Below are 19,312 nucleotides of genomic sequence, written 5' to 3' on the forward strand. Positions count from 1 at the left end.
CCCAGCTGGCACCAGCGCAGTCACAGCTTCAACAGAGTGCTTCATTAGACCGTTAGATCAGATGAAATCCACCGAGATGCTTTTTCTTTGGAGGATGGGATGAGTCAGATGGTCATGAGAGCTAATATGTAACAATGACACAAGAATCTTTTACTCATTTCATCTTTTGCTAAGAAGGAATTCTCTACAGCCGCTGCTTTATGTTAGAAAGTAGAAAACACTGTTATTCCTCATTTAGCCGTGCTGACACACACACACACACACACACACTGCCCTTTGAGCTTGATGACTATGCTAATCTTATGAACCGATTCGAGTCACGCATGATGACATTATGTTGTTGGGCACATTCAGATGGAGGTTATTAGAGCCAAGCGTAGACACGTTTGATGTAGAATGTTTATATTTCACCAGTCTGTTATTTGTGTTTGGGGGAGGGGGTTGATCACATGTTTTTAATTATTTTATTATTTTTAGATTGATTTAAACTGTTTTTGGGTGAAGAGACAGATGTTTAAAACTTTTCTTTGTTAATGATGCTTTAAACTTTCTTTTTAAGTGTAGATGTTTCTAGATGGGGCAGCAGCAGCTCAGGAGGTGGAGCGGGTTGTCCAGTAATCAGAAGGTTGCAGGTTTGATCCCGGCGCCGACCAGATAATGCTGCTGTTGTGTCTTTGGGCAAGACATTTAATCCACCTTGCTGCTGCTGTTGGTCGGAGGGACCGGTGGCGCCTGTGTTTGGTAGCCCCACCCCCATCAGCGCACCCAAAGGGCAGCTGTGGCTACATGGTAGCTCATCCCCACCAGCGCGTGCCTGTGGAGGGATGACTGATTATGCCTTGGGGGGGGTGGGGTGGGGGTGGGGGTGTAGAAGGCGCTATACAAGTACAGGTTGTTTACCTGTAGATGTTGTTGGAGGTGATGGTCTAACATTTGAACTCGAGTCCTGATCCAGAAAAGGTCACTAACGTCCTCCAAGTTAAAAAACATCAAATGGAGGAGATGGTATCTTGATTTGACCCTGAGTTGTTGTAGGATATATAGAGAGAGACGTTGATGAATGAATGAATGAATGAATGAATGAATGAATGAATGAATGAATGAATGAATGAATGAGGGGTTGCTCCAGTCTATAGTGAAGCTAAGCCCTTATTTATGGGTTCATCTAAGCTCCACCCATCATCGATGGTCACAAGACTTACAAGATGACTGGGAGACAAAAATCCAGGACTCAACCAGCTGAAATGGGTTTCCTTGGTAGGGTGTCCAGGCTCAGCCTCAGACGAGTTATGGAGCTTCATCCTCCAGCTGCTCCTCCTCATCACCACCTGAGATGGTTCAAGCTTCTGACTGATTGTCTCCTGGTTGCCTGAGGGGATGAGGGATGATTGGGAACTAGAGGGATTTTATGTCTCTGGCCTGGAAACACCTAAAAACCTGTGGAGGAGATGTTACTGAGGAGGAATGTTGAAGAGCTAGACCTAGATCTGGTGTCCATAGAACAAATGATGGGACCTTTTGGCTTTTCACTAAAGAACAAGATGTGTTTCTATTTTACTTTCTTTTATCAGACCAGTGTCATTCAGTGTATAAAAATCTTCTGATGCCTCTGGACACATCATCGGGATGTTTCCTGGAGTCATTGTGTGTTTTGGTCTTCCAGCGTCAGCCAGCTGAATAAACTGTTCGTAACCCTGAAACCCAACCTCGTTACTGTCTCCAACAACTCTTCTCCAGACCCAAACCTACCTGAACTGGAAACACGGCCTCCATAAGCAAACTTTCAGTCTGAGAGGGGCCACCGGTTTTGCCAGATGGATTGTTGTATTTCCCTTTGAGCAAAAGCAGGTCTGTGTTTGTATTGATATGAGTCGGCTGTGATAGAACACACAATAATGACTCTCAGGCAGTTTCATCTGCTGACCTACCTCTCCTGGGAGCTCAATGCAATTATTTACCCAGATGAGAATTCATAGAGCAAAGCTTATGCAATAAGAAAAGAGAGCATCCAGCTTGTTTAACGTCACTTTAGCTCAAACTAGATGATCTGAGAGGGAAATGCTGCGTGAATGCTTCTCACACGGACTTGTGTTAAACAGAGAAATGCATCAGTTACCCGACTAGGTCAGAATTATCACCGAGCCATGCACAGGTCCACCCTGGCACATTCAGTTAGCAGCCATGAGGTGTGGAAGGTCCTCACTTTGCTCCGGGGTCACCTGGTTCTTCACAGCAAAGCTGAGAGTTCACATCAACATACTGTAGTAAAGAATGTTTTCAGCCTTAAGGTTGGTTTATGCTTGACGCATCCGCGAGGTCCGCACGGCTCCGCGCGGAAAAGTTGCGTCATTTTGCGTCATTTTAACAACCACGCCCCTCCACCGCGCCTCCGCACGGCCCAGAATTTCCGCAACGCGCACCTCGGAAAATTTCTAACCACGCGGATGGACGGACGCGGAAAAACATGGCGGACCGGCAAGAACTAATATGGCAGAGGTTGGTAAATACAGACATTTGTATGATTCAGCTCTCAGAGATCACCGTGATCAACATGTTGTTAATAATTCTTGGAGAGAAATAGCTCGCACTGACGGAAAAGACGAGAATGCTGTTAAAAATGCTGGAATGCCATGTTGCACACAGTAATTTCTACTTCTACTGTGGTGTAGTGTTGGATGCTTGCCGTAGAGCTCCATGCTGCCCCGTTCAGTTTGGGAGAATATTGGCTCACCGCAGAGACGAGCCGCACGAACCATAAACACTGTTAGTTGTAAAGCGCGTTCCATCCGTGAGCCGCATCAGCGCGCGGAAAGTGAATGCGTCAAGCATAAACCAAGCTTTAAAGGTGGTGAATTGGTTACCTCAGCGCCTGTTTGCTAGCCTGGCCTGCCGGACTCTTCCTCTGTCTATACAGAGAACTAGTCTGGCTACTCACACGCTGAGAGCAATGTGGGGGGCGGGACTAGCCATAAAGAACCAGTCAGAAAAAAGGCATGAATGCTGAACGACAGCGCAAACATCTTTCTTTAGAAGAAAGGCTTTTAACGCTTCTACTTGTGGTTTTAACGACATGTCCAAGTCATTTAGAACAGAGGAGAGAGCCGCAGCGAACTCCACTTCAGACGCCATGTTTATGGGAAACTCCGCGTCACGGTGTGTCGAACGCTGCTCAGCACTGATTGGCCCAGTTAGAGTTCTCAGGGGGCCGAGCTTTTTTTTTTTTTTTTTTTACCGTGTCCTGTCTGGCTGTGAAGCAAGCAGAATTGATGTCTGAATGCTGGTGACAAGCCTTACAGATTTACTCTTACCCCGGGTTTCCACAGGAGCCGTCAGCAGCACGTTACTGCAGCAGCACGTCTTGCTCGCGTAAGCTGCTGCTTGGCCCTTCCCACGAGATGCGAAGCAGCAGGGGAGCAGCTGTCACCGACCGAGCACGAAGTCACACGAGTGACTTCGTCAGTAAACACAACAACAAGCAGGAGAAAACTACAACATGGTTTGTGTTTTATGTTCTGTCCGTTTTATAATCGCCAATACGGACCTGAAAAACAAAGGAGACCGCTAGCTGTGTGATACCTTCTCACGGGGACGCACAGTTAGTAACCTTTTTTAAAAGTAAAGCAACCGGAAGGCAGTACGTTCTTTATTCTGAAAATCTCGGTAGCTTATCTCAATTTCCGCGTCCGATTTCCTGTCTTTCCTTCCCCAAAAATGTTGAACTTGACCCGTTTCAGAGGCGTCGCGCGTAGAAAATAGAACCGGCGTGTAAAGGCCGCGACATGCTGCTCCTGAGACGCGGCCGACTCGCGCTGCTGACGGCTCCAGTGGAAAAGGTTCTGTTGATCACAGCGGTTCCAATCAGCAGCTATGACGTGCTGCTGCAGTAACGTGCTGCTGACGGCTCCCGTGGAAAGCCGGGGTCAGGTGGAGCATCAAAGCGTCTGCTTTTAATGTCACGCTTGATACTTAAAACTTTCTTGTTATTTTTTTTGAATGCTTTGAAATTCCGACCAGACACGGAGTCAGAAGTGAAAGAGAAAGGAAAAGAAAAGGTGGGGAGAGAGGAAGGGGGGGGGTTTCCACAAAAATAAACAATAATGAACAAGAGTCTGCTTCTAGGCCTGCAGAAAGAGACAAGAAAAAAAGCAAAACAAAAAATAAAATAGAATACAAAAAAAAAAATGGGACACAACAACAATACAACAAGATCAAGCCATCAATGTGTCACCTTGATGACGAAATATAAAATCAACATTGTTTAACTGAACAGTCACACGATAATAAATCATAGTGCATTTAGTGGCAACGACAGCCTTAAGACATGTGTTGAACGTGCCCAAGTCCATACTTTTGAGAGCACCATGTGAGCACCTGTGTGTGTACACGCGCTTGTTTATGTAAGGTTTCTCTATAGGAGCGTCCAACAGAGAGTGTGAGGGACCACAGATCCGCCCCCCAAAGATGTGTAGGAGACGGGGGGAGCTCCAAGTCCCAGAGATCCAGGTGCTGTCCCAGAACAAAGTAACCCCAAGGAGACTGCGAACATAAAGCCCCCCCCCCCCCCCCCCCCCCCCCCCCGAGAGACACAGAGGATTGCCCCGGGGGGCCACAACCAGCAGCCGGCAGAGTCCCGGGAGACATCAGCGGCAAGCCCACAGGCCCGCCCGTAGCCTCCCACCCCCTAGCCGGCCGAGCCAGGGACCCAGCGACCCGGGACCCAGGGGCGACCACCCCCGCCGGGGTCCCAGCAGAGCCCAGGGACCCAGATCCCACCAGACAGCCACCGGGATTGATCAGGCAGACGCCAAAAATCTTAAACCCCCTGACCCAGGAGCCACGAACACTAAGGCAGACCATGGCACCACACCCCACACCAGGTGTGGCAGGGGAGGGGAGACGAAGATCTATATCATCAAAAGAAGTCTCAGGAGAGGGGAGGAGTCAAAGGCCCCACCTGACATATACAATCATACACAAACACAGTCACACACTCCCTCCCTCATGCTCACACATGCACATACAACCAAAGACTTACAAAAATGCATGCCGGACACCCACTCATGCTCCCCATACACACCCTATTCACTCTGGTCCTGTTACTGCTGCACATGGGGTACAACCATCACCGGTTACCAGAGTTTGACCCTTTCTGCTGGGGTGCTGATGAGCAGGCTCCCCCGCCCAACGCTGAGCACAGCAACCCACCACCCCAGACCCCAACCAGATGGCCTGCATAATTGTGTGATGATGTGAGGGAGCAGGAGAGAAATGTGAGGGGATGGGGAGGAATGGCTGGTTGGGCTTAGCCCTCCAGGGAGCCAGCTCCCCCACTGGCCCCAATAGGCACCTCTGTTGTCAAGTTGCTGCCCAGGGCATGGAGACCCCAGCCCATCCTGCCAGGGCCCAAAGCAGCAGCATTACAGAGCCTCACGGAGTCCGAGGGCACCAACCCAGCCCCACCCCAGCAGAATATCTAAGCCCATCCCTGCATTTGCACAACTTCCAGAATATATAAGACATAGGACATCCAGGTAAGGTTGGGTCCTCCCCCTCCTGGACCTCCCCTTCCCCTGTGATGGGACAGCAGATGAGCCAAGGTCTACCCGAGGCCTCTGAACCTGGGCCAGGCACTGCTGCATGTTCCTGCCTTCTTCCCGGCAGCATACATGTCAGGACCTGACCCCAAGGCCCCGCCCAGATCCCCATACGGGGCCGGCCACCCCAACACCCCGAGCCCCCAGGCCCCCACCCAGGGGCAATGCAGCTGCCAGGCAGTGACCCATGGCCACCGCCAATACCTCCAAGGGGCCCCACTCACAACCGCCAGTAGTCCACCCCCCGAGGCAACCCAAGGACCTCCAGAGGGGGACAACGGCCCCCCAGTCCCAGACATCCCCAGTGAACCCACCCCCAGGGAACATCCGGATACTCCAAACTCAGACAGATTTAATTTGGTGGTATTTGAAAAAGCTATTATCTATTCCAAATTGGGAGACTATTCTATTAAATGAGATGAAGTCCAATCCTTCATATATGTGTTCCAGGTATTGGATTCCTTTATTTTTTCCAGTCTGGAAGGTTCATCATTTTATTATTTTGCAAAATATCAGGATTATTCCAGATAGGTGTGCGTCTGCATGATACTAGTGAAGACTCTGTCATTTTAAGATACTCCCACCATGCTGTCAGAGAGGTGTTGATACTAATACTTTTGAAGCCTTCATGTTTCCTTATGCTTGAGCTAATAAATGGTAAGTCTGAAAGCTCTATCGTATTTCAAATTGTCTGTTCTATGTCTAACCAAGACTCATCTAGCGGGTTATCTTGCAACCATCTTGGTATATATTGCAGCCTGTTGGCTAAGAAATAATAATAAAAGTTGGGTAGATCCAGTCCTCCTCTGTCTTTGGTCTTCTGAAGCATTTTTAAGCTAATTCGTGGAAGTTTATCCTGCCAAAGGAATTTGGTAATAGAGGAGTCCAGAGATTTAAACCAGTCAGCTGGTGGTTTGTTTGGGATCATTGAAAATAAGTCATTTATTCTGGGTAAGACCATCATTTTAATTGTAGCAACTCTCCCCATGAGTGATATTGGTAAGGATTTCCATCTTGCAAGATCATCTTCCACTTTCCTTAAAAGTGGGATGTAGTTTAGTTTGGTTAGATCTGCTAACTTAGGAGAGACATTAATTCCCAGGTATCTGATATTCCCTGACTCCAATTGGGTATTAAGTAAATTGACAAAAGAGAAATTAATTGGTAGAACTGTGGATTTTAACCAGTTTATAGAATAATCTGAAACTTTTGAAAAAGAGTTTATCAGTTCTATTGAATGAGAGAGAGACGACTGAGAATTCCGGAGAAAGAGTAAAACATCATCTGCATAAAGACTTATCTTATGTTCTATTTTCTTACACTTTATCCCTTTAATACCTGTTGTTTGCCTAATTGCTGCTGCTAGTGGTTCGATAAAGATAGCAAGCCGTGAGGGGGAGAGTGGGCATCCCTGCCTGGTCCCCCTCTGAAGACAGAAGCTAGCTGATATTTGGTCGTTTGTCCTGACACTTGCAGTTGGTGAACTGTATAATGTTTTTAGCATGTTTATGAAGAAGTTCCCAAACCCAAATGTATGTAAAGTTGCAAATAAGAACTTCCAGTTAACTATCAAAAGCCTTTTCTGCATCTAGAGATAATATACTAGTTTCCATGTTTCTACTGTAAGAGAAATCTATCAAATTAAGTAATCTACTTGAGTTAGTGGATGACTGTCTACCCTTGATGAAACCAGTTTGGTCAGGGTGTTACATTTACCTTTACCAGGGTTACCTTCTCTAATCTTTTTGCCAGGGCGTTACAAATTATTTTGAGATCAACATTAATAAGAGAAGCTTGGGCGATAGCTGGTAGGAAATGCAGGGTCTTTGCCTGGTTTTCACAAAAGACTAATATTGGCTGAATTCATGTTTGGCTGTAATCTGCCGCTCTCTTCGATATCCCTCACCATTCTGAAAAATATTGGAGCCAGAATGATCCAGAATTCTTTGTAGAACTCTGCTGGAAACTCATTTGGACCTGGAGCTTTCCTATTAGTCATGGATTTAAGGGCTTCCTGGAGCTCCGCTGATGTTAGTGGCAAGTCCAGGACTGTAACTTGGCTGTCTGATAATTTAGGAAGTTTTATCCTATCAAGGAACTCATTGATCTTGTTATCTGATGGGTTTATCTGTGGTGAGTACAGAGTTTGGTAAAAGTCTCTGAAAGTGTTGTTTATACTTTCAGGGTCATAAAATATATTCCCGGTTGAGTCTTTAACAGCAGATATGGTAGTTTTCTCTTTATTAATTTTTAACTGGCTAGCCAAAAATTTACCTGATTTATTACTATGTTCAAAGTTTTCTATTCGTAGTCTTTGTGCTAAAAATTGTGTCTTTTTGTCAATAATTCCATGAAGTTTTAATTTAGCTTTACGTAATTTGCTCATTAACTCTTCTTCAGTGGATGCCTCTAAAGACTGAATGATTTCCTCTAACTCCTGAACACGTTTGTTGGTAACACTTTACGATAAGGTACGCAAAATTGTGCTTAGTTACTAGGGAACGACTTAGGTGGTAATGAGTAATTAAACAGGGAAGAATAGGTAGTTAACCAGTAGTTACTGGTGAAAACATTTGCTGTTTTTTGTGCCCATAATCACTCATGTACTGTTTGACTATGTTAGTGGATTGCCAATTGCACTGAGTCCCAGCTGTACTGAGCCTATCTGTTAAAGTGTCCATCCAAAAATTAAAATCGCCTCCAAGTATAATTGGACAGTCCAAGTGTTCGGAGAGTACAGAGAAAAAATTATGAAAGAATGAAGGGTCATCAATATTTGGACAGTATATGCTGAGTGAGTGTGTGTGTGTGTGTGTGTGTGTGTGTGTGTGTGTGTGTGTGTGTGTGTGTGTGTGTGTGTGTGTGTGTGTGTGTGTGTGGAGCCTGACGCAGTGTTGGAAAGTTGTGTGGTTGTGCCATACAGGTGTAAAGGTGTAGAAGCAGGTAAAGAGGAAAGGAAAATAACGATACAGGTTAAAAAAGAAGAAAGAACTAAAAAGAAAAGGTGATAGGGGTGTGAAGTGGTGATGAACAGGTGATCTTATCATCTAGAAAACGGATTTAGCAGCTGTTTAATCCTGACGTGATCAAACCCAGTAAATCCTGATAAGAATGATACATGTCTGACCTGATGTTGGGCTAATACAGCCAGTCAGTCACTCCTCTTTCCTTGTAAAGTTTATTGTCCACGTAAAGCTTATCCACCGAGATGACAGCTCTCTTCCCATCCTGGATAAACCTTTTGCGCAGCGGAAAGAGGACTCGGCACCGATCCAGGATTTCCTTAGGGAACTGGTCATTTACGCTGAAGGCTTTTCCTTTGAGCTCTCTTCCGTGACTTTTAACAAGATCTTTCTGCTTAAAATGTTCAAATTTAGCCACGATGGGACGAGGTCTTCTGCTGTCCACTCTTTTATTTCCAAGGCGGTGTACCCAGTGAAAGGTGATATTTTTTACCGTTTCTTCGGGTATCATCATTTGGGTCTGGAGAAAGTTTTTTATTGTTTGCTCGCAGTTCTCGTTCCCTCCCGCCTGCTCCGGCAGGCCTGCGAACACCAAATTATCCCTCATGCTACGGGCCTGAAGGTCCAAAACCGTCTCCTTCAGAATCTTGTTGTCCAGGGTGATCCGCGTCATTCCCTCTTCCAGGGAAGAAACAGACTCCCACAGAGACGCGTTCTCAGCGGTGAGCCGCTCCACCTGCTCCTGGCTGAACTCCAGAGACTGACGGAGGTTCTGAAACTCCTGGTGTAGAACCTCAAACAGATGAAGTCGCCCCTCAAATCCCAGAAGCTGTTTATCTATAGAATCTAATAATTCTAATATGTTCTTATGGGGAGATGAGGCCTCAGGTGAGTCCTGAGGACGGCTCCTCTTGGTCCCAGGTGTTTCGGGCTCAGCTGCTGATTTCTTTGGACCCATAACGAAAAACTTAAAAACTCTGTCAATATAGTCTTGTAAACTTTTTAAATTTTCTTCACTTACCTCCAGGTTGAGTGAGTTATAATTACCAGATTATTTTTGAGTTGTCAGTAGATAAATTTGGCGAAAATGCGTCTTAAGTGTGGATGTTTGTTAACGAGCTGCCATCTGCTTCAAACGCTGCCGGGTATCCGGTGCTCGGCCGTCAGCATCAGCGCATGCTCACCTCCCCCGGGGGCGGAGCTATTTGAATAGAAGAGTTCCCAGGCTGGTCAGGCCATCTGTTTGCAGTAACAATGTGAGCAGGATGCTGTTAAAGTTCACAAATGTTGTCATAACTCATTAAAGCAGTAATTAAACAAATAAATGATAATAGTAGATAATAATCTTCAGAGAACGGTTAAGATGCTGATGGCTGGAGAGGGTGCTCGCTGCAGAACCACAAAGGCGGTGCTGCACCATAAGGTGGAGCTGCACCAGGGTCAGCCCCGCCCATTCACGCAAACTCAGCCTAGCCCACACTGACTTCCGTTTTTGTTTTCCAACTTCATCGCAAACTAACCTGACCCACATGAATTATGGCTGTTACTACTTTACAAATGTTAATGCTATGTTCTATGCTCCAATTAAACAAGATAAATATAACTTGCTACATGACAAAGCCTGAATACATCTTGAAATGAAACGATTTCTTTTAGCAGATATCCGCCCACAGCCGCTCTAACAATAATGTGGTGCAACAGCATGGGTGATTGTCATATGTTCTCTGGTAGTCCAGTGGTAAGATCATCTGAAGTAAATTTTGCTTCCCCCTCAGCAGATGCTGGTTCGATTCTCGGTGAGGTCGGCATCAATCTATTTAGCCAGCTGAAACATTGAATTTGTTTATATTTTAGTTGTAATGTTTATTTTCAGCAAAATATTTATGTCTCTAAAAGTTCTTTGAATTTGGTCGTTCCTAAACAGCATTTTAGTTGAAACTCTGCTCACAAATGGACTCACAATGGCTAAATAAACGAATAAATAAATAAACACATTAGTCATTATATTGTAAACGGTATACCAGTAAATTGTTGTAAACAGTACTGGCAAGTGTAGCTAGAAATTAAGAAAAGGAGTTGTAATCTACCTAGGATTTCTGCCACTGGGAGTCGAACCTGCGCAAAACTGCATGCAAACCTGCCTCCATAGCCTCTACCCCACCACATCTGATATGAAGTAAGTGGCGTTACATGTAATTGTCCTATCCAGTGTGTCTTTGGAGATGGGGATGTATGGTTTATTGGCGGTGTCTCAGTAGAAGTCATTTCAGAAATAATTTGTCAGAAAATTCACAGAATATCCAGATTTGAGAACCAAGACCAGACCCACTTCAGGGGAGGAGACCAAATTGAAGCTGAGATGGGAGGAAAATGCATGAATGAGGCCAAAAATGGCTTTGGCGTGTTTCTTATGAGGAAATGACAATATAACATGATAAAAAGTTCCAAAAGTTAGATTTTTAATTATATGGAACCTTTACAAAAACTGTTCAGTTAACTTCTCACCTCCGTCCTCAATCTTGTATTTTTTAGCTATAAAACCCTCTTTGGTTCCAGAATGCTATCGAGTCTGACAACTGGAAGGAATTGTACTGACTCTGATGGAATGGACGGGGCTGACTCTGGAATGGGCGGGGCTGACCCTGGTGCAGCTCCACCTTCTGGTGCAGCTCCACCTTTGTGGTTCTGCAGCGAGCACCACTTGGATGGCTGCAGACCGGAAGGATCTCCTGTAGCATCAGCAGGTCTAAAGATGCCTCTGACTGAAGATGCTCTGTTGTTGCATGAAGATGAAGCTCAGGGTCGTCCATCATTCGTCCTCCGGTGGTCCCACAGCAGTCCCCAGAACATAAGCAGCCTTTTCTGGTCCCTGGCTCTGATGCTGCTACCCCAACATGTGATGGCCAAAGAGATCACTCTCCACTACCAGCTTATAGAAGATGTGCAGCATCTTGCTGCAAACCCTGAACAACTTGAGCTTCCTCACGAGGTGCAGGTGCTTCAGGCTTTGCGGCAAGTTTAACCAACAAGATACAAAAGAACATTTGTTCAGCAGCTATCTGATGGATAACAGTTGAGATGTGATAAACCGACAACAGCTCTCTTCCTTATCATGTCTGTTTGGTGTGTTTCTTAAACAGGCCCATCTCGTGTCGGAGGGTTGAAGAAGGACTGGGCTTCTCCAAGCAGCATCGCACTCTCCTGGCAGCAGCCTGAACAAATGCTTCCTGTTGCTGAATATGAGATAAAATATTATGAGAAGGTAAAGTGGTGCACTATGTTTAAGACCAGCCTTTGAACTTGTGATCATTAACTTTAGTTTAACTTAGCTTAAAGACTCCGCATGAAAACTGGGCAGCTACATTTTACCATCCTTATGAATGTGAACTGGGTGCACTTTTTCAGTTTCTTAAGGAATTTAGTCATAAATCATTATAGAAAATCAAAACTCTCTCCTCTAAACAGCAAAGAGCCGAGGTTCAGACCCGTCACTTAGACGTCTCACAGGGAAGCTGCTGCCGTCGCTAGTCCCTCATGATTAGCTTTATTTTGTTCAAATTCCTGCTGTCAATTATTATGGAAAATTGCGTTTCCAGCTGCAGCAAAACGTCCGAGCCACATGTTCGAGTCCTTCATGCATTTCATACTAACATAGGTTTGATCTAAAATCATAACCTACATCTGTTACTCCATTCGGAACTGCTACGGTCCTTCTGGACCCCTGGTGATTCCTGTTAGCATGACCGCAGCAACACAGCTAACTGTGTTAGCTTCGGTAAGGAAAGAGCAAGTAATTTGGTAAAGCTACGATACACACACACACACAGATATGATGTAAATCAGAGTTCGGTTGAACATCTCTGGCAATCCAGTAGGGCTGCTCAATTAATCGAATTTTAATCACGATTACAATCTGAGTTTTGAACGATTATAAAAACAAAACAAGCCGATTATTTGCTCCTCCCACTTGTGCTGCCCCGACTTGCAAATGAAGCGCTCCTCCTAGGGTGTTGCCAACTTGGCGACTTTGACGCTATTTCTAACAGCTTTTCAGACCCCCTTCTTGACTTTTTAAATCTTAAAAGTACCTAGCGAACACCTCAGAAACATCTCTGGTAACCCTTAGCTACTTTCTGGATAACTGTCGTTGACATTTCCTGCAGGTTAGCTAAACACTAAGCCTGCTCTCCGGACCGTTCTTCAGGACATTAGGAAAGGGAATGATGCAGTAATGTGTCAGTCGCTAAAGAAACGGCTCTCAGAGTCGGCTCTGTTGAGTGAGTGAGTGACACACACCGCACCTGCGGACTCCTGAGCCACTAAAAACAGCTAAATGTGCGCGTGCGGTGTGCTAAACACACGTGCAGCTTGCCCCGATTGCTGTGAGACCGGGTTGGGGGGTGGGGGGGTGCAGCTGTGGTTGGGACAATTATTACATTAAAAGATGGACCTGTAAATGAATAGTTTATAAATAAGGTAGAAATAACTTCCTGATAAATAATAACTAATCTCTCTGAGGACACGGTGCTAGTGCACTCTCCTACAGCACCTTGACACGACTAAATAAATGTTATGCAACATTTTGTGAACATCAATTTATTCATCAATTTATTTGCATTTATTTGTTATATACTGTATAATTCTTGTTGTCAGTATTTGCAAGATATTTGTATTTGGGTCTGTACTGGTTAGACTTAAATGAGTTAAACCAAGGTCTATAGCCCTTGGGTCATAGACTATGAGCTATAAGTATGTTGGTCTTTTTATACTGGGAATCAGGAGTTATTTTAGTGATCATCTTGTTTCTTATTTATTTTTGTCCTGATTGTGCCCTGAGCAATTTTATGACTGAATAAAAACAAATAAAATCAACATAAATTGAAAAATCGTCTTAAATAATCGAGATCTCAATTTCAGTCACCATAATTGTGATTATTATTTTTGCCATAATCGAGCAGCCCTACAATCCAGTATCCGTTCTCGTCGTCGTATCCTAGAAAAAAGAATCTGACAGACTAGCAGAGGATTCAGACACTACATCTGACTGATGAGTCATTGTCGTCTGACGCTAATGCAGAAACCCCGTAGCTCTGTTTACGTTTGTGTTTAACCCTAACCCACGTCATCAGCTGGTCTGGGCTTAGACCTGAAGATACCTTCTGTTTTGAGAGCTTGTTTTAAAAACACAGCTGAGGTTTAAATACTGTTTTATACATGCCATTCAGAGGAGTTTAAAATGGTGTGACTACATGAGTTGATCTGTGAAGCTTTGTTGTGATTGGTTGTAGAGAAAATAAAAGTCTGACATTCAGAGCACAAGACACCTGCAGCAAAACTGATGCATCTTCTTCAACTTGAAGGCTTTTTGCAGCTGTGATGTATTTGACTTTGATGTTCACAGCAACACATTTCCTGCTGAACATCTGTGTTCGTCAGGGTTGGGCATCGTTTGATTTTGAACGATTCCGATTCCAATTCCTTGTTTCGATTCCAGTTCTTATCGATTCCCGATTCCGATTCTTTGAAGACATGACATGTGTTACAAGAGCCAGCTAACCACAGGTCCTACTTGATGAACTAATCTTAACTTCAACATGAATTTTAACTCTATGAACAACAACATCACCTTCATGTAGACACAAACATGTTTTGGAGAAAAAAGAAAAAGACTTGCAGCACAACCAGTGTGTTTGTTTCTGACCACAACCAAAGTCTGGAAGCAGCCTCTGGGATGAGAGGCTAAATGTCTCCAACATATCCAGAAACATCCAGCTGTTTCCAGCTAAAGCTCTCAGGATGATCATGTCCAGGATGACTGAGAACTACACCTCCATGCTGCAGCAGCTTTCAGTCACAACAGGAAGTGAAGCTTAACCGTAGCTGCTGTCAGTAACAAGGTAACAGATTTTAACATTAAAACGCAACAGAAATAGTTCAGAAAGGAAATTAAAATGTTCACAGCTTTGTGTGTGATTTATTATTATTATTATTATTATTATTATTATTATTATTTATGGTGGCAGAAGCTGGTGTGGTCCACCACAGAGAAGCTGCTCTAGCATGATGACTTTAATTATTCTACAGGTTATTGTTCAGCCTTCTGACGCTCCGTGTGTGTTGTTATTTCTGCAGTGAGACAAACTCACCTCACACCGTCCAGAGTTTGTTCTTTAAAGCTTCTATTAAATCCACCGTGTTGACGTTTTTAACACGTTTCCTCTACGCTGCAGGAGTTAAAGTTTACATCACGAAGTGAAAGTTCGGCAGACACGTTTATATTTGGCCGGTGCACGCCGGGTGGGGGGAGGGGGACTCGTGCTGCACACAGACAGCTGGTGTGTTCAGCTCTGAAAAGCATTGATCACAATTTGCAGATCACGTTTATTTTTCATGGAGATCGGCCGCAGAGTTCTCTTCCGTCGGCATTCTAGGAATCGAAATAAAAAACGTTGAGCGATTCCAGGAAAAATGAACAGTTGGAACCGGTTCCAATCGATGCGCGATGCCCAACCCTAGTGTGCTTGTACTAAAACAGCGTGATAAAATCATCTGATTTCAAAACTGGTGTGTAGAAAGTAGTTGGGAGATGGTCCTAAGCCTAACCTAAACTGCTGGAGTCATCAACATCTGCCAATGTGAGTCGGTGAAGGTGATGGAAATTCAAATAAAATGTTTGATGAATCTCTTGTAAAGGGTTAGTGTTGATCAGAATGACACACACACACACACACACACACACACACACGATTGATGGAATCCGTCTACAGTTTTCTGATCACAAATATATTTTGAAAACTGACCCCTGCTGGGTTCCACATTAACTAGTGTTTTATTCCTAACCTGATTGTGTTTTTTCACCACAGGAACACGAACAGCTGAGCTACTCGTCGACACGCACCAAGGCCCCGAGTGTGATCGTCTCTGGTTTGAAACCAGCCACCTGGTACGTGTTTAGCGTTCGGACCCGTACGGCAGGAGGACACAGCTCCTACTCACCGAAGTTTGAATACCAAACTACAGGAGACTGTAAGTATCCTTGACAACACAGTTGTGATGTTGTTATGAATAAGTGAGTCATCTTAACGTACAAATGTGAACTTGAACATGAATTTAAGACATACAATCATTGTTTTCATATTTTTAATAATTTTATTGAGCCAGTATGTGCTAAAATGACCCTTTACAGGGTTAATGAGATGCCACTCCCATCCCACCAACACCTGTGACCAGAATTTATCGCACTTGCAACTTCTGAGTGCCGGTCCAGTCCCTGTTAAAGTTGACGCTGCAGTCATAATTCAGCTTGTTTCCTGCATTTTTAGATCACAAACACAGCCAATTTGTTTGTAGTAATGAACGGCTCCTGTAGACACTAATGAAGGCTGAGGAGACTTCTGAGATGTCCACGTTGTGGAGCAAAATGGTTCAAGTGCGTTATTAACTCTTTTTCGATGTATGAACCTAATAAAAGGGTGCGAAAATATTATTTGAATCCAAACCCTGAAAAAGTCTATTGTTCGCTGGGTGACCGACACGGATCTTCTCCGTGGGTGGGGGCGAGGAGTCCCAGATGGTCTTCCACCTTGCTGTCAGAGTCTCTGCCGCTTCCTACTGACCAGTTTTCATCAGCGTTCCCCTCTCCGCCTGAAGCAGCTTAATTTCTCCTGCTTGTTTCAATGAGAATGTTCTTCTAAAAACTGTTTCAGCCACTATTTCACATGCAGTACAAACGGAGAGGGAGCGTGCTGGAAAGCTGGTTGCTTAGCAACGGCGACGTGGTCCGTTATCCGCAGGAAAACATTTACCAACCAGCCATTCCTCTCCATCCCCACACGTTTCTCCTCCTGCTCCCTCACATCATCACACAAACATGCACATAGGACCTTGGAGGGTGGACAAGTCAGGGGGTGCGGGTATGGACCCCATCTCCGCATTCCTGTGGCAACCTGCCCCCCAATTTTATTTGCACCTTAAACACTTCCACCAACGACATTCCACACAAACACACACTTAGGGCCTTGGGAGTGAGCACATTCAACGGCATTTGGCAGGGGGATTTTTCAGCCTCATCCCGAGTGCCGGTGCCCACTTCCAATTTTAAACTGCACTTAGACACCGAGGGCTGTGGGTGCACGTGGGGTGGTGCGGTGGCATCAGCTGGCGTAGGCCAGATGATGCCCACACTGTCCGCTCACCACAGCCATGGAATACACCTCATTAACACACACTAACACCATATTGGAGCAGGCGGAGGGAGACTGGGGGTCTTAGCACACCTCTGTTGTTGCTTGGCTTCCTGGGGCTGGAGGCTAGGAGGGAGATCTGGCCGTCTGGTTGGGTTCTGCTGTGGTGGGTTGCTGTGCTCAGCGTTGGGCGGGGGAGCCTGCTCATCAGCACCCCAGCAGAAAGGGTCAAACTCTGGTAACGGGTGATGGTTGTACCCCATGTGCAGCAGTACCGGGACCAGAGTGAATAGGGTGTGTATGGGGAGCATGAGTGGGTGTCCGGCATGCATTTTTGTAAGTCTTTGGTTGTATGTGTATGTGTGAGCATGAGGGAGGGAGTGTGTGACTGTGTTTGTGTATGACTGTATATGTCAGGTGGGACTTTTGACTGCTCCCCTCTACTGGGACTTCTTTTGATGATATAGATCTTCATCCCCCTCCCCCTGCCACACCTGGTGTGGGGTGTGGTGCCTTGGTCTGCCTGAGTGTTCGTGGCTCCCAGGTCAGGGGGTTTAAGATTTTTGGCATCTGCCTGATCAATCCTGGTGGCTGTCTGGTGGGATCTGGGTCCCTGGGCTCTGCTGGGTCCCCGGCAGGGTGGTCGCCCCTGGGTCCCGGGTTGCTGGGTCCCGGGCTCGGCCGGCTGGGGGGTGGGAGGCTGTGGGTGGGCCTGTGGGCTTGCCGCTGATGTCTCCTGGGATTCTGCTGGCTGCTGGTTGTGGCCCCCCGGGGCGATCCTCTGCACCTCTCGAGGGGGGCAGGGGCTTTTCTGGTCGTGGTCACCTTGGGGTCCCTATGCTCTGGGGCATTTCCTGGATCTCTGGGACTTGGAGCTCCCTCCATCTCCTACACATCTTTGGGGGGCAGATCGGTGGCCCCTCACACTCTCTATTGGACGCTCCTATAGAGAAACCTTACATAAACAAGCGCGTGTACGCACACACAGGTGCTCACATGGTGCTCTCATAAGTATGGACTTGGGCATGTTCAACACATGTCTTAAGACTGTGGTTGGCACTAAATGCACTGTGATTTATTATCGTGTGATTGTTCAGTTAAACAATGTTGATTATATATTTCTTCATCAGGTTGACGCAGTGATAGCTTGCTCCTGTTGTATTGCTGTGTGTCCTATTTCAACAGGTCTAAAAGCAGAACCCTGTTCATCAATTATTGCTTATTTTTGTGCCCCCCCCACCCCCACCACCCCACCCCCACCTTTTGAGTCTTCCTTTCTCTTTCACCTCTGTCTCCATGTCCCGTCGAAATTAGAAAATATTCAAAAAACAATAACAATAAAGTTTTAGGTATCAAGAGTGACATAAAAAGCACACGCTTTGATGCTCCACCTGAGACATTAATTCAGACATTAATTCTGTTTGCTTCACAGCCAGACAGGACACGGGAAAGAGAAAAAAAATAAAAATAAAGGAAAACTGTTACTATATAAACAATAAAGCCATCAAATTGACAGCTTGTGGGAGACAAAGCCAAAAACAGCTATATTTATTTTTTGATACACTATTTTATGGAAATTATGAAGCAAAAATAAAGGATACATAAAATTAGGAGAAGCCAGGACATGAGATCCATCTAAGTAAAGTTATCACAAATCAAAATATGAAAACAGTCAAAATGACTTACTTGGGAGTTCTAGTGTTCTTGCTGTTTTGGCTGGAATTTGGTACATTTTATTTATTAATGAAATCAAAGTTAATTAAAGGTAATTCAGAGTTAAACAGTGCAGAAATGTTGTTTTAAAAATGTAAATAAATCATAAGTCTAACAGTTTTATTGGAATCTTGACTTTATTTTCTTTTACTATCCAAGGAAGTAAATCAGCAGTTGGAGATACTTGCTATAAAAAGCTGTTCAGGGTGAAATGGAGTTCTCGTAGCCTGGAGGAGCACCCGGGGCGTCCTGCATCAAGGACACATCCGCTCATAACAAACCGGAACTGTGGTGGTGAAGCACAAACTTCCAGCAGCAGCTCAAGCAAATGAGGAAAAATAAGCAGCATAAATGTAACTCGGTCACGGTAGAGTTTAAGATTCTGGTTTCAATGCAGCAAATAAGACGTCAGGCCTCTTTATTAGTGCACACACACACATACGGTTACAGTAGTGTACGCTTACAAAGAGATGCAACCAAATCAACAAATGCCTCAAAACTCTGTTTTGAACTTGAATATCATACGTCAATCGCATTGACTGAGCTGACAGTTTGAAGAAAAATGACTTAAACTAGATTTTACTATAAAGTGATGATACTGTTTTGTTTAGCAATGTGCTAAAAAACAGGTTTTATTCAGACCTAAACCTCCTGCTGAGGTTGATTTGCAGTCAGAACCTGAGACGTTTCTGCAGCTTCAATTTGATTTATCCTAACCTCCACTTCAGTGAGGAAATCTGATAAAACTCCTTGGCTGCTTTCGAACCAGTGCCTTCTTGTTTTTGTCAATAGTTTCCCTTTTGCATAGTCATAAAACACAAAAGTCCAGCTGCCCTTTTATATCGGGTCAGGTTTTATT

At 44.9% G+C, this 19,312-nt stretch overlaps 1 protein-coding gene across 5 annotated transcripts in view; it reads left to right on the forward strand.

Annotated features, from left to right (window-relative positions):
- The window catches only part of LOC107372839 (ephrin type-A receptor 6), a 398,636-nt gene that overhangs the window by 258,196 nt on the left and 121,128 nt on the right, over positions 1-19,312 (forward strand). For all 5 annotated transcript variants that reach the window (XR_011516160.1, XR_011516159.1, XM_070543905.1 and 2 more), the window contains 2 exons: positions 11,698-11,819; positions 15,421-15,583. Coding sequence is in view for 3 of the 5 variants with exons in the window: in XM_070543905.1 (XP_070400006.1) it covers positions 11,698-11,819; positions 15,421-15,583 (285 nt within the window). In the remaining 2 variants the exon portion in view is untranslated. The remainder of the gene's footprint in view (positions 1-11,697; positions 11,820-15,420; positions 15,584-19,312) is intronic.

This window comes from Nothobranchius furzeri, chromosome 14 (genome assembly GCF_043380555.1).
Source record: "Nothobranchius furzeri strain GRZ-AD chromosome 14, NfurGRZ-RIMD1, whole genome shotgun sequence".
NCBI lineage: Eukaryota > Metazoa > Chordata > Actinopteri > Cyprinodontiformes > Nothobranchiidae > Nothobranchius > Nothobranchius furzeri.